The sequence below is a fragment of the Volvox carteri genome, assembly GCF_000143455.1.
Source record: "Volvox carteri f. nagariensis unplaced genomic scaffold VOLCAscaffold_6, whole genome shotgun sequence".
NCBI lineage: Eukaryota > Viridiplantae > Chlorophyta > Chlorophyceae > Chlamydomonadales > Volvocaceae > Volvox > Volvox carteri.
The window spans coordinates 634,987-657,804 of NW_003307549.1; the positions used below are offsets into that span (position 1 = coordinate 634,987).

General features: G+C 55.9%; 4 protein-coding genes across 4 annotated transcripts in view; 2 read left to right on the forward strand and 2 right to left on the reverse strand.

Annotated features, from left to right (window-relative positions):
* VOLCADRAFT_87629 (uncharacterized protein) overlaps positions 1 to 3,209 on the reverse strand; it is a gene marked incomplete at both ends in the record, with an annotated part of 11,992 nt that extends 8,783 nt beyond the window's left edge. Inside the window, 6 exons of the mRNA XM_002947430.1 lie at positions 46 to 79; positions 318 to 396; positions 835 to 1,116; positions 1,850 to 1,921; positions 2,390 to 2,848; positions 2,973 to 3,209. Of these exons, the coding sequence (XP_002947476.1) occupies positions 46 to 79; positions 318 to 396; positions 835 to 1,116; positions 1,850 to 1,921; positions 2,390 to 2,848; positions 2,973 to 3,209 (1,163 nt within the window). The remainder of the gene's footprint in view (positions 1 to 45; positions 80 to 317; positions 397 to 834; positions 1,117 to 1,849; positions 1,922 to 2,389; positions 2,849 to 2,972) is intronic.
* Positions 3,210 to 4,545: 1,336 nt separating this feature from the next.
* On the reverse strand, positions 4,546 to 8,543 carry VOLCADRAFT_87630 (uncharacterized protein; the record flags this gene model as incomplete). Its single annotated transcript, XM_002947431.1, has 3 exons — positions 4,546 to 4,652; positions 7,505 to 7,639; positions 8,447 to 8,543. 3 exons carry the CDS (start codon positions 8,541 to 8,543, stop codon positions 4,546 to 4,548), a joined length of 339 nt encoding a protein of 112 aa, XP_002947477.1.
* A 1,209-nt stretch (positions 8,544 to 9,752) lies between these two features.
* On the forward strand, positions 9,753 to 17,879 carry rlsI (RegA-like protein RlsI; the record flags this gene model as incomplete). Its single annotated transcript, XM_002947298.1, has 3 exons — positions 9,753 to 13,496; positions 14,589 to 14,684; positions 14,868 to 17,879. 3 exons carry the CDS (start codon positions 9,753 to 9,755, stop codon positions 17,877 to 17,879), a joined length of 6,852 nt encoding a protein of 2,283 aa, XP_002947344.1.
* A 543-nt stretch (positions 17,880 to 18,422) lies between these two features.
* On the forward strand, positions 18,423 to 22,346 carry VOLCADRAFT_103436 (uncharacterized protein). The gene is made up of 4 exons (XM_002947299.1): positions 18,423 to 19,149; positions 19,571 to 19,737; positions 19,898 to 20,011; positions 22,115 to 22,346. Exons 1-4 carry the CDS (start codon positions 19,127 to 19,129, stop codon positions 22,183 to 22,185), a joined length of 375 nt encoding a protein of 124 aa, XP_002947345.1. The 5' UTR covers positions 18,423 to 19,126; the 3' UTR covers positions 22,186 to 22,346.
* Positions 22,347 to 22,818: the final 472 nt, after the last annotated feature.

The window sequence follows — 22,818 nt, forward strand, 5'->3', positions numbered from 1 at the left end:
CCCTTTCGTTCAGCAGGAGATGGCCTTCTCCCGTGGGCCCGACACGTGAAGGCAGCGAAGGCGAAACCCTTCAGACGGCCTGGCAAGGGGGCCGGGGGGTGAGGGGGAAAGAGGGGGGGGCCGGGGGTGAGGGGGGGAAGGATCTGGTGGGTGAGCAGCAGCCCGGGGCCGGCTATAAGACACACGCAACTAAATAAAGTGTACCAGCGCGCACCAGGTCTCGAAACCCCTCCCCTTCCCCCCGCCACCACCACCAAAACACCGTAACACCCTCTTCCCCCCCTCCCCCCTCCCCCCTCCCCCCTCCCCCCCCTCACCATCCGGACCCCTGGGCAACCTGAGCTCCCAAACGAAGCCCGCGGGTGTCAGCGCCTCCAGCAGAGCCGCCTCAGTCGCCTGGACCCCGTTGACGAACACACATACAGAGATACATACGGACATGCACACACGCACACACATATGTTCACGCATCCGTAGCGGGGGGAGGAGCAGCCGCACCACCACCACCAAAAGGAGAGTACATCGTAGAAGCCGTACACTAAATCAGCCTATCAGCCTAGCGTGGAGAGAACCATGGATTGGGTTATTTTTAATGTGGTGGTCGTACTTTGGAACCTGTCCAGAATTTAAATGCCCTCTTGCAGGTGCGACAGCCCTCTGGGACCTCCTCTGAGCCCCCTCCCTGACCTGGGGGGGTCACCAACCCCCCGCTTACCTCCCCCCCCCGCCCCCTACCTTACCTTACCTTACCCGCCCTTTCTCCCCTCACTAACTCCCCCCTCCCACCTCCCCCTGACACCACAACCCGCAAAACACACACAGAACACGACCGACCTTGAAGGGCAGGTTCCTTACGATGACTCTCCACTGCTTCACGTGAGCCCCCTCGCCCTTCACCCCGCGGGCCCAGAGTGTGGTGAGGCGCTGCTGCTGCTGCTGTTGTTGTTGGTCTCCACCGTCGCCGTCCCCGTCCTCCTCGACCTGCTGCTGCTGCCCCTTGCGGCCCTTCTGCGACCCTTTTTTCCCTCCGCCTCCGCCTCCGCCGCCACCAGCCCCGTTCCGTAGCTCCAGGGTTTTGTTGTGAAGCTGAGTGACCGCATGCATGGCGTCCTTTACCTGCGTACGGAAGAAATTACAGTATGTACGGAACGTACGGGGGAATGTATACGAAAAAGGAAACGAAAAATGTAACATTGAGGGAGAAGAGAAAAAATAAATTCCTATATAGTTATAGGGTTCTTCGCTGTGTGTGCGTGTGTACGTGAGAGATGGAGAGAGAGAGAGAGAGAGAGAGAGAGAGAGAGAGAGAGAAAATTTAGAGTTATGGAGAAGGCCGTGCCGATCTGCGGAGGGAGAGCTCTCTGCAAATCGGCTCGGCGTGCAGAACCCCAACTCCCAGGAGGACACAATGGTGCTTTGTGCCTGTGTCTTAAAACACACCGTAGGCCGCAGCCCCTCCCCCCACACCGTGTGCCCTACTGTTCACTCACTCATTGGCACAGTGTGAAATTAGATGTGCTTGGAAAACTCAATAGGCATACATACATACATACATACATGTAAAGATACAAACACATTAGTGCGAACTATATGATATTGCGCACACTACGCAAAGAAGCTCTCTTGTTGTGCGCCTGATGGCTTGACGGAGGGGAGACGTGAGAGATGTCAACCCTTACAAAACACATACACACACGTGCACGCAGAAAACTGTAGTACTCCCTCTCCCCCTCTTTTTCCCCTCCCTCTCTCTCCCCTACCACCCCCCTCCCTTCCCCTTTTTTTCTCTCTCTCCCCCCTTCCGCCATTTTTTTCGTGACCTGCCCTCCTCGCCCCAAGTAACGCTCACCGTCTTATACACGACAATGACGACACTGCCGCTACAGCCATCACCCTCCAGCTTCGCTTGCTGTACGATGTCCTGCAAACCGCATCGTGCCGCCGTACAGCAGGCACAAACCATAAAAATGGGAAGCGGCCAGAAAAAGGGGAACGCAATCGCGGGATGCCAGTATAGCAGGAGAAACCGTCAACTGCCTTCATCAGCTAGCGCCAGAGCGTAAGGGAGGGCGGTAAACCGCTCATGTCAGAGGACAGACATACATGGTGACCCGGGGGCCCCGGGGGTAGAAAAGGAAAATGAACCACTGACGAGTGAAGCTGATGCCAGGGAAAAGGCTGATAGGTGGGAAGGGGGAAAAGGAAGAGCTGAAGGGACAAAAGGGCGCGTGGGAAATAACCCCTCAGGACACTCGCAAATAGGAACCATGGGATCAACCAACTGCAAACGGGTGTCCAACAACTCATTACCCCGAGGGGAAAACCGCCGGTAGGTAGGGGCCTAGGGGCCTAGGGTTTTAGGGTTTCGTCTCCATGTGGTTTGCCGCACCGCGGGCGCTGGGTTCATAACAGACTCCACGGGCGCCACCCGTCGAGCTAGCGCTATGGCCTGAGGTATGGACTGCGGCGTCAAGTTGCCCACAGCAACCGCCCGTAGAAATTTGTGCTTTTCAGCCGCTGACGCGGCGGTAGCGGCGGCGGCAGCGGCGCCGTCAGCGCGCTGCCGCTTCCGGGGCGGCTGCGTCGCCGCTGCGGTTACCGGCACCGCGCCGCCGTCGGGCTGCCCGACGTCCGCCGCCGCTGACGCCGGGTCCTTGCCTCTGGGTTTCTTTTCAGCGGTAGAGGCTTCAGCAGCGGGATATGTCGCGCCAGGAAGTGCCGGATGAGGCGCTGAGCCGCCGGCGGCGGCACCGGGGGCGACATTTCCCCCATCGTCGCCGCAATCCTGACCAAGCTTTCGCTTCTTTTTGCGTTCCTCCAACGGCGCACGCTTATCAGCAAGCTCGACCTAGTACAATAATTGCACAGGGGTTAAAAATTAGGTTGGGTTGCGCCAGCGGCTGGATTGACACACGAATTGTGCACCGAACCGTCGGTCTGCGGCGACGGCTCAGGTACGCTGCCGGACGCACCTGAAGCTTTCTTCCCTTCAAGCTCTTTCCATTGTATTCTGTGACAGCGCGCTCGGCGTCTTCCGGCAAGGAGTACTGGACGAAGCCGAAGCCGCGATGCTTCGGCTGGCCCTTCACCCGGACGAGGAAACATTGCTTCACCGGCCCGACATCAGAAAAAAGCGCTTCGAGATCTTTCTCGTTTGCGTCGAAACTGACTCCTCTTATAAACACGGTGCGCAAGTCTTTCGCCGCCATGGGAGCTGCCATAGCGAGCGAAGGTGTTTATTTAGTTCTTTTAAAGGCCTGCCGTCATGCCTCTGTAAAGAATTAGTGGCTAAATCACTGAGCCAAAGCTAGCTGGGTTGCCCTAACTTGTGCGCGACCAAGCACATAACTTAAGTGGAAGCGTAGCCTAATAATTTATCTGTTAAACATGCAGGAAAGTCATGACAGACTATGCCACGCAAAACCACCGCATTTTTGTGAAGCTTTGGTACCGACAGCTAGAATTAACCGCAAACAACCAGAGCCTAACAACCTTCGTAGCCTAACAGAAATCGCAAAAGTAAGCGTGGCCGACTCATCCAGTCATCCCAGAAATTGCATCAAGAATTCTGTTGTAATATATCTCATTGTTAAACCTTGTCGGATGAGGTAACTGAATGTCCATGACCTATCGCCCCGAGGGTCTGCAGCGGGCCAAGCGTGGCTCACGTAGCATGGGGCTCAGCTATTGCAGCAGGCATTGCTGAGTTCCTCTAATCACATCCTCCGTATCAATTTTTTCATTTAACTTCTAAGCATCCTCTAACATGCCAACTCCCAAATACCTATTACTTACATTCAACCCAACGTTACTGTTGCTAAGCAAGTGAAAAACAGTAACATAATGCGGCAGTCCAACCTCCAAAGCTCCATCCCGCCGTTCAACCCCGGGATGACACACCAGCGTTGCCTCTCTCATTACCCGCACATTACCCGTGATCGCCGGCGGTAATCATTTATTTGTACAAGTTACAAGTTACAAGTTCCGCACAAGCACTTGTGCAGGGGTGTCCGTAAAAGCCTGAGGGGGGCCCTATGGACGGTGAATCGTTTTTACGGTTACGCGGTTACGTGGTGGACCATCATCGTCCTCCCTCCTACGCTTGAGCACGCGGCGCCTTAGAGCTACGTGCCGGGTCTCCCAGACTTTAGAGAGGGACCTGGCTAGTGCCAGGGGTGGGGCCTCGGTCATAATCGTGCGCATGTCGTGCCCTTGAAACGCAAGGTCACGTTCGTATTTAGCCAGCCGTGTACTTGTGTAAGCCGGGCATTCCACAAGAACATGCATGGAGGTGGAGATGGGTATGGAGATTGTTTGGAGTTGGAGATGTATCCACGTGCACGTGGGCTTGCATGTGACTGCATGTGCGGAACGCCGAAAGCAACAACACTCGCTGGAGGGAGGGATGGTACGACAACGTCTCACGCGCTCGGTTGTCACAATAACGTTTGGCAAAAACTTATCCGTCTCCCGTCCGACCCGGGGCTTTTACGGGCGGACCCGCATTCGTGCGGAACTTGTAGGCCCCTGGTAACCATCTAGCTTTTAATCCAGCTCCAGCTCCAGCTCCAGCTCCAGCTCCAGCTCCAGCTCCAGCTCCAGCTCCAGCTCCAGCTCCTGCTCTCCGTGGCTCCTGCTCTCCGTTTCCTGTTCTACGTGGCTTTTAGGCGTTCAGGTATTGCCCTTGGGCCTTCGGCTCGTATGGGTAGTTCTGCAGGTATGGGGTCACGCACCCCCAACCCCAACCATGCAACACCCCCCCACCCACCCACCGGTACTATCCTTGCTCGCCTACGAGGGAGGACCCCCGGTGCTGTAGGTGTTTTGACAACAAGGGGGCGGTACCTTGCCCTAACGTGCACTGAACACTCCTCATCCAATATAGCGAATGTCGCCCACGCGCCGGGGTGAGTGTGTGTGTATCGTGTGTTTTGGCGCGCACGCATTTGGTTGGTACCGTTATGCCGGCTGGTCGTCGGTGACCCGCCTCAGGTAGCCGTCCTTGTCTACCTATCCATTGGTCTATCCATCGGTCTACCCAACCATCGGTCTACCCAACCATTTCCATTACGTTCTTAAACATACACCGCGCCGGGCATGCGACCACGGGGCCTTGCATATGGTCTTATAACAAGCGGCGAATGCGTACGTGTGCACAAGGGGAGGCGCGCAAAATGATTTGCACCGCGCGCACTTGATGGTCAATCTCAATGCGCCGTCCATGCTCATGCGCGCATGCTTGAGGAATTACCTATGATAAAATCATAATAATCATGATAATACCAGCTAAATCTTAATTAGCGGAAGTGCGGCGGGACCCGTGTCGAGATATATCGGCGGGCCCTGTGCGGCCAACTGCGGTCCAGGTTGCGGTTTATCAGTGTTAAGGGCTGAAGGGGTTGCAGAGGCCACAGAGGTTCGGATACAGTGGAGGTATGAGAGGGTAAAACGGCCTAGTATGGGGCTAACGATCTAGGTGCATCCGTCTAAAACTTTACAAGTTTTCTCAGCCTTGCAGCACAGCACAGGCATCTTTATTACAGATACGATGAAGCTGTCGCATTTGGTTGCAAACTACTGGGGAGGGATTTGTTCCATTCCGCTGCAGCGTATGTGACTGAGGAGGCCAGGATGGCCATCATAAGGCCGCTGCAGGACCGCCACCTGAAGTCATCCTGGAGTCAAACGCATGTGAAGTTGGGAGGCCAGAGGTGAAGTGGAAGCGGTCTTCAAGGATGCTTCACCAGGCAAAGCACCCGGTCTAGGTGGTACCCATATCAAATTATACAAGGTGCGTCGGAGCGAGTTTGCACCGGTGCTTGCTGAAATTTACGCTGGCATTGGTCGAGTCAAAATGCTCCCAGCTGGCTTCTTGGAAGTTGTCATCACGGTTGTGTACAAAAACCGGACACTCACACCGTGCGTTCAGCCGCTTAACAAATTCCGTTTAAGTATACCCCCCCCCTGAGCAATTTAAGGGTGGCGTCAAGCGTGATGAGGTCATCACCACGCGTGCTATAGTGGGGGCCCCGCTCCTACTTAGTAAGCTGTTAAGGAAAGCCAGGACCTTGTTCGTCCATCTTCCAGCACTCGGTAACGGGCCCCAGTGCCAAATACAGATTCGGCAACAAAGGCCTGATGGCACAGCGTCTCCGGCCTCTGAACCAGGGAGTTCCAAAACCTACAGTGAAACTAAGAAAAGTATTGAGGCGGCCGCCGTGGGTCTTGGTAAAGATCATGCATCTCCTTCCTGCATGCCCTTTACCCGACGTACAATCCCATGTGTCTATTCACGTCCCAGGTGGGAATCCTTTGGTTTGGGATAATCGTTTTACCGCCAGATGTTCAGCGCATTGTTACAGCGTTGGCATGCCTCCTCCCAATTGAAGATCTTGATATTATTTCATTAGTTCCCAATACGTGGCGTTGGAGTTTGCCGCTGTAATTGACCAAGCTCACTTTTGTCAATTGACCTCGGTGCGCAGAGAAGATGATTCAGGGCAAGACAAAGCAACATAAACGAATATTCTTTGACCCTCATCGCGCTTTCAAAAAAAAATCGCATAGGGCCGATTCCAACGGCATGACGGACCAGCGAGATCAGAGCGCGCCGCAGGGATGTTGGTAAACATCTGCATAACGACTGCATTAACATCACATCCGACCACTTCAATTTAAGTAATCCGTCCGAGAATATGAATTTGTTTATGCATTATTTGTTGACCATGGCCCGTGCACCCAGAACGACATAAAGCACATGCTGTATTGCTTTGAGTTGTCATCGAATGGTCATGACTCAAGGCGGCGGTGTAGCAAATCGCCAAGATCGCGAGGTGGGGCAGGGGGGAAGGTGGCAAGCGCCCTATCCTTCCTTTCTTTCTTCCTCATAACCTCCTCCCTCGTTGTTATTGTACATTACTGTTCATTACCACGTCCTCACCAGTCCTCCGCTCCTCCCCCTCTCCATCCTCCCTTACCACACGCTTGGGTAGGCCACCCCTTCCCCCGTCCCTCGTACAGGAAAGACGCAGCCGACGTGACCCAATTATCTCACCCATCCCCCGCTGCATGAACGCAACCTCATACTCTGTTTCCCGAAGAATGCTATGTATGTATGCATGCAGCCTCTTTTTGCGCGTGGCCTTTCCCGCCATGCGCATGGCGTATGGACGACCGCCGGCAAAGCTACCAACAACACTTCCCGCTGGGATCCCGTCGAGGCCCAAATCCTGCGTCTTCTACCAAATGAAATTTACGCGTCTTGCGGGCTGCAGCGATAATGCATAATGCGGAAGCGCCATGCGTGCACGTGTCATAGCCTTTCCCGCGTCTTGCTGCTTTGTTCGCCAGCCTGCGCTTCGAGAGCCGTTTCGAAGGAAACGAGGCCGCGAAAGTGGGTGGCGAGCGACTAAACAGTAATTGAGATAGAAATCGAAATCTTCGAGATGGGAAGGCTGTAGCAAACAGCAGAGAGAGGGCTGAGCACCTGCACGGAGATGCTCACCGTCGCGAATAGTCGACGAATAAGGCAACGCAGTCATACATACGGAGAAATGGATAATCTCGGGGAGGATACTCAGAGGGAGATCTGTTATTATGTTCATTGCGAATGAATTAAACATAAGGAAAGTTTTCAGGGCTGGGAATGGTGGGCTGGACAAGACGCGACACAGAGCGAGTTGGGTTAATACGGATAAAGTGATCGCCATAGGGCTCCGTAACCGGCTTACTCCAGGCGTAAGCCTGCAAAGTCGCTTTGACGCGTTGAATAGTATAATGCGTTGTATAAAGATGTAAGCTTCGTAAATTATTCATTAAATATTTGCAACTGAAAAGGCTTAATGTGCCTGCCCGGACCCTCGAAGTAAGCGCCTCATGGAAATAAACGATTTGGCTATTTGACAGAATCCAAGCAAATATTGTTAAACTGATTTGCATGAGTGAACTGTGCTTTGGCGCCAAGGCATGCTTGGCGCGATCATGACTGATTGCATTTTATCCAACTTAAAATAAAGGCATACGTGTGCTTAAATACACTATCATTGCGCATATAATCACTGCGTAGGAAAAGGAGCTAATGACGCGCATGAGGTGCTTGGAAATTTTACGCAGTTGACCGTGGATGCACGGGATGCGTTGGGAAGGATGTTTTCGGCGTCTACAATGTTCATTTTACTATCCAATTCATACTTTGTATTATATCATATGTCTTTAAGCTCACAGGGCCTGAGGTCACGACAACATATGGAAGCCCTTTTTGTCTGCTGGCTGCTCCTATCATACGCGACGGAATACTATCCAATGAGACATCCCTATTGTAAGTTCCTAAATATGCAAAGTATGGAGGCTTGCCTGGCAGGAGAACTGCAATCGGGTTAGGCATGGTACCTGGGCTGGGGCAAGGCTTTGAATTAATCATGGCGGGCGCCCTACAATTTGAGCTTACCTGTTACACGGTATACCACGATAGGTTGGAATGTGACATCGTTTTCTGCTGATGTAGTATGCAAGATGTCCGCCCACCTCTGCGACGAGTTGTACATTGCATAGTTTCAAGTCTCGACTCAATACGCGGTTCTTCGTTTCGGCTTCACAGATGCAAATCGATGTAACAACTTAACAGGAAAACATGGGAATCCTTCAAAATCTCAAATAATATTTCTGATAACCTAAAATATCTATCTCTGACACAAGTCCAGCCAGGTGCTTAGGTGCTTATTGTTAAGTGTACGGGAGTTGTTTTTGCGCCTAGCATGCCAAGTTCAGGAAACCATGGACAGGAAGATAGTAGCTCGGGAAGAGCTGTAATGTGATGCCCAAGAATAAGTAAATTGCGATGTCAGAATCCGTGAAGCGTGGACGACAGTGCCGTCAATCTTGATTATTCCGAAACTCTAGCCAACACTAAATTTTCTTGCAAGCCATTGGTTTGAGAAATAAATGGCCACTAAATTCACATTGTAGCTTCGGAACTTCCGACGGCGCTCGTCTGCGGTAAGGCTGTTCAGGGCTGTACCGGTGGTGCTGGGGACTTGCTGCCCATGTAAGGAAAAATTGGATTTGACTAGGTTATATATTATGCTGCTGCCAAACTGGCTTTTGCTTTCGCTGCCCGACGCACTTATCGACAGCCGTGAGGTAGTCCCTACACAGCCTGGGACCTCGGTCAAGCTGTACTCCAAAAGTCCCAATCAAATGCAATATAGCATGCAGTGTCAACGCTTGTTTGTAGTTTACCAGCTGCGCCTATTTTCACTTGTGTCCATTCATATCCCAGCGCGCGCCCTGTGTGCATTTCGCAATCGACCGCATTCCTGTAACTCTATTCGTTTTCTCCCCGCATCCATGCTTCAGTACGACAGGAAGCTTTTTCGGTGAGGGAACAACTTGACCATCGCTTGGAGGCGAGGACGGAACGCCATCTACCTGCAACTTCACAACCGAAACGCGTAGATTCCTGGCGGGCATCTTACCCATTGCATTTCCACCATTTTCATCCATCCCAGCAAATGCCAAGTTCCACATGCGCTATGCACTACGCGTGCGCGTAAACTCATGTCGTGGCTTTGCTGGTTTGGACTCGTTCCACCTTTAACGGGCTTTAACGCATACAGCCGAGAGCCGAACCGAGAGCCGAACCAGAGCTGAGCCGAGAACAGCCCCCGAAGCACCAGCAGGTCCCTCGTCCCCGAAAAAGTAAACCCTTTCCCCTCTTTCTTTTCCTAGAGGAAAAAAAATACAATTTGGGACTTATGTCTTCACGCCGGGCAGAGGAGGCGCGATCGCCACCGCCGCTTGAGTTCGGCTCACGCAGTTACCGCTCCGTCGGCGGACTCTGTACGGAGCACGGCCCGATTTTCGAAGTCATGCTCCCGACTGCATACCGCCGGAAGTCGTCCCCTCAGACGGTCGTACGAGTTCAGTCCGGCATAGGGCAGGTCGTCGAAGGAGGTGCTTCAGCGGGTATCAAGGTGCTGCAAGGGAGGGCAGGCGATGTTGCAAACGGTGCATCGGAAGGTGCAGCAACCGCCAACACGGAGCCAGCAGCATTAGCGGCGCCGATGACTCTTCCCTCGTACGACACGGGCGGATCTCGGGGCACTGTTGTCCGTCCCGGCCACCACCGGCGTTCATATGACACGACGGCTCAAGCCGCCCCGGCGGTCCGTCCTCCGCAGCTCCGAGGGGGGACCCCTGGCCACGACCAGCTCACGCGAACTCAATCGCCGCAACTCGGTCCGCCAATACAGCGGAATTCAGCGTCTCCGCCACAGCAGCAGCAGCAGCAGCAGCAGCAGCAGCAGCAGCAGCAGCAGCAGCAGCAGCAGCAGCAGCAGCAGCAGGAACAGGAACAGGAGCAGGGGCAGGGGCGCCAGGTCGCCACCCCAAGTGACCTTATGCCCCCACCGCCAACCCCCCCACCGCCACCCCCACCGCCGCCGGTGTCGCTGCCGCTGGCAGTGGTAACGCCATTATCATCGACACGGCCCGACACATACTCGACGACACAACCGCAAGTCCACCCGGCAACACACCTCACATCACAGCAGCAACCGCCGCCACAGCCGCCGCCGCCGTTGCCACCGCCGCCGCCGCCGCCGCCGCGGCAGCAGCAGCAAGAGCAGCTGGAGGCCCCGCCTTCACTTCAGCCGCAGAAAGCGCAGCAGCCGCATGCACAGCCTCCGCAGCGTCCGCAGCCTGCGCAGCCTCCGCAGCATACAGCAGGAGATGATTGGAGTGGCCAGCAGGTTGTAAGTCTACAAGAACCCCTAGCAGGGAGCAGTCGTAGCAGCGTCAGCCGGCGCGGCAGTAGCAATGTAACGAATGGGTCCAGCCCCGTAACGCCCACAGGTGTTGCAGCCGTGACTGCGTCAGATGTTGCCGCTACTGCTGCCGCTACTGCTGCCGCTGCTATAGCCATCGCGTCGGACGGCACTGCTAGCAACACGGCAGTAGCTGCTGGTTTACGTGATTGCCACTCGCCACAGAAGTCCGGGCAGTGCGGGCCCTGGGCACAGCCCGCACCGCGGGGCCAGGGACCCATGGGTCGCGCTCACCCTGTGGATCACCACGGACCCCAAATGCAAGATCACCACGGACCCCAAATGCAAGACACAGGCAGACAAGAGGCGGCGGCGGCGCCGCCGCCCCCGCATCAGCAGCGGCAATTCAGCTTTCCCGGCTACAGCTCCTCTGCAGGTGACGCCGAGACTATGAAACGGATGGGGGCTTCCGAGGGCCCTGATTCGGACTATGCAGTGTCGTGGCCTGAGGTGCCTTCAGCTATCGAACAAGAAGGCTGGAAGGCCCAGGATTGGCGCGGCCAACAGCAGCCGCAGCGTGAGGAGCCGCCGCCGCCGCCGGGGGCCCCACCCCCACCCCCGCCCCCGCCCCCGCCCCCGCCCCAGCAGCAGCAGCAGCAGCAGCAGCGGCGGCGGCAATCTAGTGGCTGGCGATGCGAAAGCGGTCAGTTCCAAAACGATCGCGAGATGGATTTTGGATCCAACACCGGTACGAACCAGACTCCAGATTTGAATATGGACGAGCAAGACACTGAAGAGGGACAGCCGAACAGTGCCGTACAACGACCGCGAGGCGAAGGCAGCATGGTGCAGCATGCACTCAAATGTAATCGTACGGCAGGAAATGCCGTACAAATTGCATCAGCTGAGTCTTCGACGGTGGCGACCGCGACATTGGAGGTCGCCGACAGCCGGCCTGGATTGCCTGGGGAGCGCCAAGGCCCCTGTCCAGCTTTAGGATCCGCAAGGGACACGGACGCGGGAAGTCCCCCTCGAAAAATGCACGACGACGACGACGACGACGACAATGACGATGACAACGGCGACGATAGGCACAACACCGAGCATTGCGTCAGCCGCCAGCCGCACCGTGAGAACCAGTTGGGCGGACAGGCCGCTCCAGCCGCCTCCGAGCCCGGTGTCCGACAGCCTTTGGCCACTCCGTTCGCCGAATGGGAGAGTGGCATGGAGCTGCTCGCAGCAGCAGCAGCAGCAGCAGCAGCGGCGGCGGCGGCGGCGGCTGATCCCCTGTTGGAAGACCCTGGGGTTCCCGGTCCGCCAGGGTGCATTGCCAAATCAGGCACCGCTACCGGCGTGCCAGGGGAGGATGTTCCAGGCGTGAGTACAAATCCGGATCCAGATCTGTCAGCCGATGCTGGGAAGGGGCAGCAGCTGCAGCAACAGCCACAGGCCCGTCAGCCCCAGGACGCGTCACATCCGCCGCCGCCTGCGAGCCTGCAGCTGTCATGTCTGGCGGCTCCGGCGGCGGCGCATTATCAGGAGCAGAAACCGGAACAGGAGCAGAAACCGGAACAGGAGCAGAAACCGGAACAAAAACAGGAGCAGCAGCAGAAACAGGAACAAGACTCGGGTGCGCCATCACCGGGTTCCTTCAAGACTTCGGCCCGGGTAGAGCCACAAGGGCCGCCGCTGCTTCAAACCCAAGCTATGTCAGAACCGTACGATGGCTCGAAGCATTGCATGACATCTGCCGTACATCCAACACGGCTGCCTGATCAGTTGGAGATTATCACGCAGCAGCCACTGCAAAAGGATAATTTGCCTGGAAATGAACAGCATAAGGCCCAGCAGCCAGCAGTGCTGCCGTCGCCGCCACTGCAGCAGCCGGCGCAGAAACAGCCACCACAGCAGATATCGCTGCTGCAGCCTTTACGACATCAGCCACAGCCACAGCCACAGCCACAGCCACAGCCACAGCCACAGCCACAGCCACAGCCACAGCCACAGCCACAGCCACAGCCACAGCCACAGCCACAGCCACAGCCACAGCCACAGCCACAGCCACAGCCACAGCCACAGCCACAGCCACAGCCACAGCCACAGCCACAGCCACAGCCACAGCCACAGCCACAGCCACAGCCACAGCCACAGCCACAGCCACAGCCACAGCCACAGCCACAGCCACAGCCACAGCCACAGCCACAGCCAGAGCTGCAGCAGCCATTGGCACCACTGCCAACACAATTGCCGCCTAAGTTGCCACCACAGCCGCAGCCGCAGCCGCAGCCGCAGCCTTCCCCCCCTGGAGGAGCTCCCGAAGAGCCGCGGCGACCTGACCTGCCCGAGCCAGTGTACGTCACCGTCGCAGCCACCATCGCCAAACGCGGGAAAGTCGCCGCCATGGCGGCGGCGGCGCTGGGTAAACGTAGCAGGGCAGCTGCCAGCGCAGCGGCGGCGGATAGCCGTACGGTCCCCTCTGGTGGTGGCGCTGATGACGAGGCTGACGGCGACGATGACGGTGAGGCGGCGGCGGCGGCAAACTCGACGACACCAATAATGCTGGTACGGCAGCGCCGTACCGTGACGTTGGGAAATTTTGTATTACACCTGCGGCCGGACGTGACTTGCAACGTGCTGGGCGTGTTCCATCCTCAACGCTACCTGGATATGACAGAGTGCATCGAGTGCCCCCCAGAATCGGGTACCTTTATTACACGGAGCCATTTCGAAAAGGTACGGCAAGTACGGCAATCATGGCAAACGAAGTAGGCAAATCATTAGTGGGGCAGGTCGCCGAAAAGGGAAAACAGGTCAAGGAAGTCAAGGTTACCATTGTAACAAGAACGCGTCGGGGCTTTGGCGCCACTGCTCATGTTGTCGGTTTGGATGCAATTCGGACCCCCTTAAATGTATATATATATATAGGCAGGCGGCTGGCAGAGGTTAAGGCCTGACTTCTGCTCCCGGTCGACCCGGGTTCAAATCCGCCTGCCGATCTCTCGGGTGTTTGAGAGGTGGTGAAATGGGAGGTGGCCCCCCATCTTGTGGACGGTGTAGGACGTGATAAAGTCAACTCGCGAGCTGACCAGGAACTAAGTTGAGGCGCCGTTGATCCGCTAGATTTGGTTGGATGCTGGTGGTGAGTTGCCAAACTCAAAGAGTACACTCTGAAGTCGGATGGGGTGAATGGCGTAGGGTGCCCCTCTAGCAGGGGAGAGCAGGGAATTGCCTCGGGAAGGAGGCCACTGGTGAAGCTTAACCACCCTGTAACAACATCAACATCATATATCAAGAGAGGGCTCCGATCCCACAGGCTATTTGCGTGTTTATTTGCCGGCCAACCAGTTGCGTATGGTTGCCAAATTCCGTCTTTGTTGTTGGCCTTTGGAGGTCAACAAAGGACACCATAGGCCGAGAGAGTGCCGTACGTGTCAGGTCTGTACGTCGGGTAAGGTTGAGGATGAATACCATGTGCTCATGGAGTGTGAGGCGTATACTGAGTTGCGTAATAGGTTTCTGATTAACGTTGAAGATACTGATATGCGCAAGGTATTTCTTAATACCAATCCGAGGAAAATCGCTACTTTCCTTACTGAGGTTTTTGATGAGCGTCAACAGCGTGCTCTGGAGCCTCACGGCTCGTGAGGGCACCCGCCGCGTCGGCGGCGGAAATACTGTAACCACAATACAATACAATACAATACAATATATCATATATACATATATACATCACCATGACCTGCCCAACCCTGCACCACCGTACAACGCCGTACGACGCCTGTCATATTACTAATTAATTGCTGCCCACGTCGCCCGCTCCTGCAGGTCGGCGGAGCCGCGACCGCGAAGTGGTACCGCTCCATCCGCGTGTTGCCTAGTTTGGAACACCTGGGCAGCTGGCTGGCGAGGTTGAGCCTACCGGTGGGGCGGCAGGGAGAGGGGGGAGAGGGCAGTTGAAGAGAGAGCGCTGTGGGGCAGGATGCTTTGGGAGCTGCTTTGCTTGGTTGAACTTCCGCGCAACAGTGCAATTTGTAGGATGTTGTGACGACATAAACTGAGGGTATGTACGGCAGATCATCATGCTACTGCCGTTACCGCACGCAGGTCTTTAAGGGAGTCGGCCGGCGAAGACACCAACGTTGTATTGCTGGGGAGCCCGTTCTTCAGGCGGGTGATCAGGGCCAGTATCAACTCCATTTCGACTCTGCAGCTGCCGCCGAGGACGCGTCTCCTACCTTTGCTGCAGCCGCAAAACCATCGGCTGCTTTTGCTACGGCTTCTGCTGCTACTGCCGTATATGCCTCGGCAGCCCAGGCTGACACTCAGCCCAGCCCAGCGGCGATGCGAACAGCCGCTGGTACGGCACCGTGCCCAATCGGTCTTGGCGGCGGCCCATGGCCTCGGAGGACGGTGATGACAGCTACAGCCGCCGCCATGGCAGCGGCAGCGACGGCAGCGGCGGGGACGGCGCGAATGCCGTATTTGCCTGAGGAACTCTTCCACGATGACATGGCGGCGGCGGCGGCGGCGGCTTCGGAGGCAGCGTTAGAGGCAGGGGGGGAGGCCGCTGGTAGCGGTGGCATGGAGTACGATGTGTACGGCGGTTGGTACGATGAAGAGGTCCTGAACTTTAGCCGCTTTCATACACTGGGATTACCGGCCGGTTGTTACCAGGGACATTCTGGGTTGGCACCACCGGCGGCGAAGCTAAAGCAGCTGCAGCCACCGCCGCCATCGCTACTGCCGCAGCCGCAGCCGTCGCAACTCATCCGAGCTTGGCGTAACGCTGTAGTCCCTGGGTGGTCCAGGTCGCGTATTGTGCACACGTCCGGCGGCTCACTGTACGATTTTGGACCGTACGACATGGCGCCGTACAATTCAAGGTCGCCGTACCCTGGCGGCTGGCCACAACGTGTTGTAAGATCGATGGGGCCGCAGCAATGTCCCAACGGACGGCGGATGCCGGCAGTTGCAGCGGCGGCGGCGGCGGCGGCAGCGGCTGTAGCTGGTGGAGACCTGGCCGCCGCCGGCGGCAGCAGCTGGACTGCCAAGGGAATTGGCAGGATTGGCACCGCCGACAGTGACGGCGACGACGTGACGGTGCCGACGACAAACCTATGGTACGAGGCGGGGGTAGCGGCGGATGCGGTCCCGCTGCCACCGCCGCCACCCACACGACGAACGGCCGGTGCGGCCACCAGCACCGGTTCTGGCAGCGCCGTTGACCACTGGAGAAAGGGTCGTACGGATGCACATCAGGTCCTGTACGACATACCATTGCTGCCGCCAGCAGCAGCGGCGTCTGATGATGACGCCGCAGGCGTAAGCGGCGACGCCACCGTTACGTTCCCCTCATGCTACAGCCCGCCGCCGCGGCCGCCGCCGCCACGCCCGGCCAAAACGCCATTAAGGCGCACGATAACGACACCCACAAATACGCCTGCTGCAGCTGCGGAAATGTCCTTCAAGCGCACGTCGCCGCCAGCGGTGGCTGTAGCGGCGGCACCGTGGCCGCCGCCAGCAGCAGCAGGATTGCAGGGAGGCGGTGCGGCGCTACAGCGTCGGAACCCGCGATTAAGTGCCGTAGCAGTAGACCGCGGCAACGAAAACGACGACTATGAAGTTTACGCAGGGAATCAGGAAGCATTGAAGCGGCAGCAGCAGCAGCAAACACGGTTTGGGGGCTGCGGCAACGGTCCGCCGGCTGTTCGACTGCCGTACGGAGCGCCTCCGTCACCGCTACGACGGCCCTCCTATAAGAAGCTACATGAGCCGGCTCCTACTGACGGCTCCGACGGGGGGACCGTTGCCGTCACGGTAGCCGACAGCGCCGGCGGCGGCGCCGGCAACGGCGTGTACGGCGTCCGGCTTGTGGTACATCAGCAGCAGCCGCAGCCGTACAACTTGTACCAAGCCCAGAACCATAGGGCACCAGCGCCAGGTGCCGGCCGGCAGCCCGCGCGACCCCTGCACGTGCCCTGGTCGACCATGTACGACAATGTGTCCCAAGGTACGAGCAGTATCGGCCACGAGGACGCTGGGCCTAAGCCTCCTGCCACTCGTGCCCGCCAGCCCGCACCTGGCGTCACCAACGACGTCGGTGCACTTCACAATTCGTACGATCCGTACGAAAACCTGATTACACTTGTACGACAGGCTCCGCCGGCGGATGTTCTGCCAACGCGGTTTCCCCCGGCTACTGGAATCCGTACACTGCAGCGCAATGATGGCTTCGGTCTGGAAGATTCGCTTGACTTGCCGCTGGGTGGTGCCGACGGCCGCTCGGTGTGCCCGGGATCCGAGCGGGCACACCGCGAGGCGGCGGCAGCGGCGGCGGCGGCAACGGCAGCGGCGGCGGCCGAAGATGATGATGACGATGACGATGATGAGAGGTTTAAAACCCAGCAAACCATCCGACAACAGAACCGCACGGCGCCGTTGCCTCCGCTACCGTGGGGACACGGCGGCGCCGCCACCGCCGCCACCGCCACTGCCGCGGCCTTGCGCGGGAGAGCCGACGGCTTGCAAACCGATACAAATCCCCGGAGCCAGTACCCGCAACCATCATCGCAACCATCATCACAGCCCCTGCCGCAGCCATCAAAGCAGCAGCAACATCAACAGCAACAGCAGCTGCAGGGACTAGCCCAGCTCCACCTCCAGCGGCTGCTGCTACAGCACCACCACCACCAGCAACAGCAGCAGCAGCAGCAGCAGCAACTACTGGCACTGCGGCAACAAGAGGAGCCGATTGGCGCTGCAGCCAACACTGCGGCCTCTAAGCGCCGTCGGGAGGTATCGTACCGATATAATCATACGTCGGAGGACATGCCGTACAACGAAGATAAAGAGGGCGACAGCGGCGCAACCGCTAACGAATTCACGGAGCCGTCACGTGCGCGTAGGAAGGTCGACAGGTCACAGACCTGGGGCTGTCCACAGCCACCCACACAGACAGGACCGGAGCTGGTTCGTCAAGTCGAGCGGCAGGCGGTTGCGAGTGCTGCTGCGGCTGCTGCTGCCATCGCTGCTGCCGCGGCTGCAGCTACTGCTACTGCTACTGGCGGCAGGAAGCGCAAACTTGGCGACAGCGGCGACGGCACAATGTGCAGGTAACCGGGGGGAACCGATCTACGTGACGGGAATCCAATTCCCCGGCACCTCGCATGCTATAATATAATGTTGAGGTCGCACTGGACTCCAGACAACGGCAAACGATTCGGGAGTTTCGGGTCGTGCCGAAAAATAACAGAAATAAAATTCCCGAAGCCGGCCGGCTTGCAGAAATAGGATCATATGCCGTATACGAAAGGCGTTATGCGCCCGAAGGTCCGCCCGATGACCTCAGTCCGCGGTCAATGATGACAGAAGTAGACCTGTTCGCGAAACCAGAAATATCCCGTTTGCCGATGTCTGGTCTGGTCGCGCAGTGCATCATTTCGGTTATTGATTGGTTGGTCGGTAGGTTGTACGGCTGAGGATTTTAGGAAAGGCTGAGTTCGAGCTCCTGCAAGCATCCATGTTCTAAGGGGTGAAAGAGCTGGCGCCGCCGGTGTTGGGTTTTTTAGTTACGTGCGGGTCTATAAGAGCTCGATCCGGTCGGTACGTCTCTTATCTCTTTGTACAGTTTAAAACAGCTCCGAGTAGTAGCAGCGTCACATCGCTCTAGCGTCATGCCAATTTTACCCTCAATGAATCCTTGTGCCCATGTCTCTGTGCGCATGCGTATTCGGTTTTGGTGCTTAGTCGCGTATAGTTCCGAACTGGTTTAACTAGTTGCTGTACTTCTGTTTCGCTAATCGTTTCGGCGACGAGACGAGATGGCACGCTCGATTGCGTGTGTTAAAGCGTTGAGAATTTTGAAGTTTCAATGTTTTTTATGCAAATCGAATGACTTTTGAGGAGAGCACGTAACGTAAAGCTACTATTGCCCCTGAACCAATATAGCAGCTCTACTCCAACTGCTGCTACTGTTCAGAGTAGTAGCATTAGCTCTTTCTAAGCTGATCCCCCGGATATTATACTGTTATTAGCTGTTATTAAAGCTGCGTACCTCGGTTGTTTAGATAGGGCATGAACCAGGTGGCGAAGGCTGGGCGGCTGGCTTGAGGTTGTGCTGGGGAGTATACGGTGAAGTGGGCGAAGAGGGCGTGGTGGGTGCGCGCGGCATAAGAGCGGATGCTGGCGCTGGGGATGTGGCCGCCAGCCCCCCGGCGGCGTGGGACGGGACGTCAAAGACCCTTGAGCAGCCGGAATGCGTCTGTCAGTATGTACGCTTACCACCGGGAGCGATGGGCGGCATTATGTATGTCAGTGCGGGTGGTGGCGGTCGTCCATGAGTTGTGCAACTACGCACTGAATACATGGCCATACCGCATAGGTCGCGGTAAGAGGCGTCCGTTGGGACCAAGGAGAGCTTAGAGGCGTTGCGTCCAGAACATTCCTAATGCCGTACTGCGGCCGCAAAGAAAGCTGCATCTGTGTAGCAGTGTCGTGGAAGGAGTCATGGAAAGGGCAGAATGACGGATGAGGCGACTAATGCCCCGGGTCCACGCACACAAAGCATCGATGAAAATGGCTGCAGCTGTCTTTGAGGGCGGTTGGAAATGGTTTCTCTGGCGCTGCCGCCCACGTAAAGGCCAATTGCGTACTCCAAAGAGTGTTTGAAAAGGAAGCGCAAAAGGGAATGCAAGACCGCAGGCAAGCATGAGGGCCATTTCTTCAGCACGGGGAGGAAAAGGGGGGGTAGTAATAGTACGCGTTCCGGTCTTGTCGCGTAGGGGCTTTTTCCTCCTTCCTCTTCCCAGATGTGTGCGGGCATGTGCTTTGAAACGAGGTGTGCGGAACGGGACCGGCTGCCTTCTTTCAACAGTGCAGCTTGGGACTCATTCGGGGTTGCGTAGAGGTTGGGCTCGTGAGGTTGGGCTCATGTCGTTATTTGGCGCTGACAAAGAAGCGATATTGGCGGCGGCAGGTGCGCGCATGGTGATACGTCTGAGCGAGTATGCAATGTACATACATCGGTTGTACTGCGGCTTATGTATGTTGTACGTAATTATGAATGCCGCTTGCTGATGAGCATGCAAGACTGCATAGATGTTGCAATGCTGCGTCGCACCCCCGCTGTGCCCCAGCCGGCGCCGGGCCTAAGATGCAGCACCGCACCGAAGGGACCCGTGGGATGGTCCCAAACGTCATTAGCTACTTCACTGCTGACGTTATCCTAGTTCCAAACCCCCGTAGGAAAGGTTTGTCCCCGCTCGAGCCCCTGCCGCGTTACGGGACAGGTGGAATATGTGAATAGTCCGATTGAATATTGTGATTGTGTTTTTGCATAATGCAAAGCATGATTGAAGGTATGTAGGAGGTCTGTAGATTAGCCAGCCCATGGGCCCAGGGTCGACATGTATTTGAATTGAAGTGTGCCTGTCTAAAAAAATGTGTGTGCTGCAGGAATGTAAGGGGCAGGGCGACCTCACTGCCTATGGCTTCCTTCCTGCCACTGTCGTCAGTAGTAGTATTAGTAGTAGCAGTGGCAGTAGCAGTAACAGTAACAGTAACAGTAGCAGTAGTAGTAGTCAGTCGCATACCTAACTTGATACTATATTCGTAAGCCTAAGTTCTTAAGTGCTTTCTGAAGCGACATAATGTGAAAGCACGGCGAAGTGCTCGGGACACGTGAAGGCGGGAGATCCCGCCGGCATAGAAGAGAGTATACGCTTTAACGATATGAAAAATGGAAGGAAGGGGGTTGTTGTAGTATAGGGGGTTATTATATATGAAACAGTAAAATATGTTTGGTTACTTGCTTGCGACTGCTCGCCGCTTATTACTCTGGTGCGCCTTGCGACGGTTTTGCGATTCATCAATCAATAAGTTAAAAGCCATGTTTACTTTTTAAGCAGACGCAAAGATTATGTGCGAATGCTTTTTAAGGGCCTATAGTAGTCTTTTTATGTGATCTGATCGCGCTACGAGGCTCCGAAAGCCCAGGAGGTCGCGGAGCTGTCACTTTCCATTCGACTGGCAGTCCGGCCCCTAAGCTCGCAAGGGCTGGCGTATCGGCATTTTTTTCGTCGCGCAATCAAGACACTTTGCAAGTAAGCCTTTTTCCTTAATCTTCCATCTATTGGTGCTTGTGCGTGATATGTGGTCCCTTAGACGAATACCAAGTTGTGCCAGTTGTACCAGTTGATTCCTTCACGGATCCCTCATCATCTCTAGCTTGTAGAGGCTTAGGCAGGGTTCGCGGCGGGGTCTTGTTCGCGGCTCGACCTTGTCATCTTTACTCGGGCGGCGGGGAGCATATATGAGGCCGCATGGCGCCTCGACTGAGACCTCCGCCGCGTACGTTTTAGTTTGGCGCTCGGCGGTAGCGCCAGAGCAGCTGCACCTGGTGAAGTGTCTTAAACTGCCGCACGAGATCGCAACAAGTCGAGATCAGCAGGCTGGCGCCCACCATAGGTGCAACCGACGGCGCTTCCCATGTACCTAAATGAATGCTTTCGTAACTTTGCCTGGGCGACTCGCCGGTTCGAGACACCAAACTTGCAAGCAACTCCCTTGTTATTTAGCTTATTTATTTAAAGCCTTATCTTAACATGAAATATTTAGGTCAGAACTGGAGATCCCTCCGTCTGTTCAAAAATTTCCGCCAATCCGCTTAGATGTAAGGCACGCACTTTCTACGCGGCGTTTAAACAGACAAAAAATCTGTTTAGTTGTCATCAGTCTGCCGCAGTATTAAGAAAGGGAACTCCGTGTACTGTGAACTTACTGTACGAAATGGAGGGCGGGCGATTGCAAGCGTTGATGTACCTATCTGTTCACACGGCTAACACCGTTCAGTCTCCAGTGGGGCTGCCAACCAGATTGCGTTTTATGAAGGTGGTTTACAAACTCGAAATCCTTGGCTGATGACTCGTATCATATATATCTCGTACACCTGTATTGTGGCTTATCTGTTGGGTACGGCATACATAAGCGATGCTTAGTTGAGAAATTTATATCCCGCCCACTGTCGACACATCACCAGTGCACACATGATGATGCTGGCTGAAATGCGTTCGTGCTCCTTCAAGGGTTTATGGTTGCTTCATCCAGAACGACGTTTCAAAAGGAAACGCACTTCCCTTGCGTTGCCGCCGGATGGCCATCACTGAATGGCTGCAATCGCTGCATCAACCATTTAAGAGACACGACGATGTATCTTGTTTAAGCATGTAGCTTCATCATGTAATCCCCGCCTTCCTTGTCATAGTGCGCGCCCGCAAGTGTCCAGACAGGCAGGGCAGGGCAGGGCGTACGGTCATGCCGTACAACTTCCACGCTTGCTACACTTCCCCACGCAGGTGAATGGGATATCGGGGGGTTCTGCTCGGGGCGAAACCACCCTCCGCCTTGGACGAGGCGCCGGAAATAATGGACCGAACGATAAAGACGTCTTCGGTTATGAAAAACCAGGGTTTATACCCAGGTAATACCTCGCATCTGAGCGCTATTAAGCTCGTGGCTTTTCGGTCAATGAAATTGCCAACGTTTGCAATTGCAATCAGCTTCCTAAAACCATAACGGGAACTTTGGCATCATAGCGCTCAAGCTTGTAATGAACATGTTTGGAGATGATCAAGCGCCACCCTTTTCCTTAGGTATCAAATAGTAATCAATACTGAAGAGAGAGTAATTCATCAGTCCTGGATTCCACGTCGGCGATGTGTCCGTGTCTACGTGCCTTCTGTTATATCACGACTTCAGAGAAGTACCGATCGGCGGATGCAGATCCCGTGAGATGCCCAATCGATCAATCTGATTGATTCCAAGAGATCCGGTTCCAAATGGCGGCCGCCCACCCACCGACACCTTTCCGATTCCGACGACTACTCACCGCAAGATCGTACTGTCGTGACGAGCGCTAATCCGCAAGCTCCGCCCAACCCCAACCCCGCCCGCACACGCATGTGTGTGTGTGTGTGTGTGTGTTTAACATGGTCGTGGGGGTGCGTACCCCGTACCTGCAAACCACCCTAATACGAGCCGAGGTCTCAAGGGCTGCCAG

Excerpts from the sequence above, each read along its gene's own strand:
- VOLCADRAFT_103436 (XM_002947299.1), top strand. The coding sequence starts at position 19,127 with ATGGCCATACCGCATAGGTCGCG. Across the intron at positions 19,738-19,897 it reads AGCGATATTGGCGGCGGCAG|CCGGCGCCGGGCCTAAGATG; the intron begins GTGCGCGCATGG and ends GCTGTGCCCCAG. Across the intron at positions 20,012-22,114 it reads TCCAAACCCCCGTAGGAAAG|GTGAATGGGATATCGGGGGG; the intron begins GTTTGTCCCCGC and ends TTCCCCACGCAG.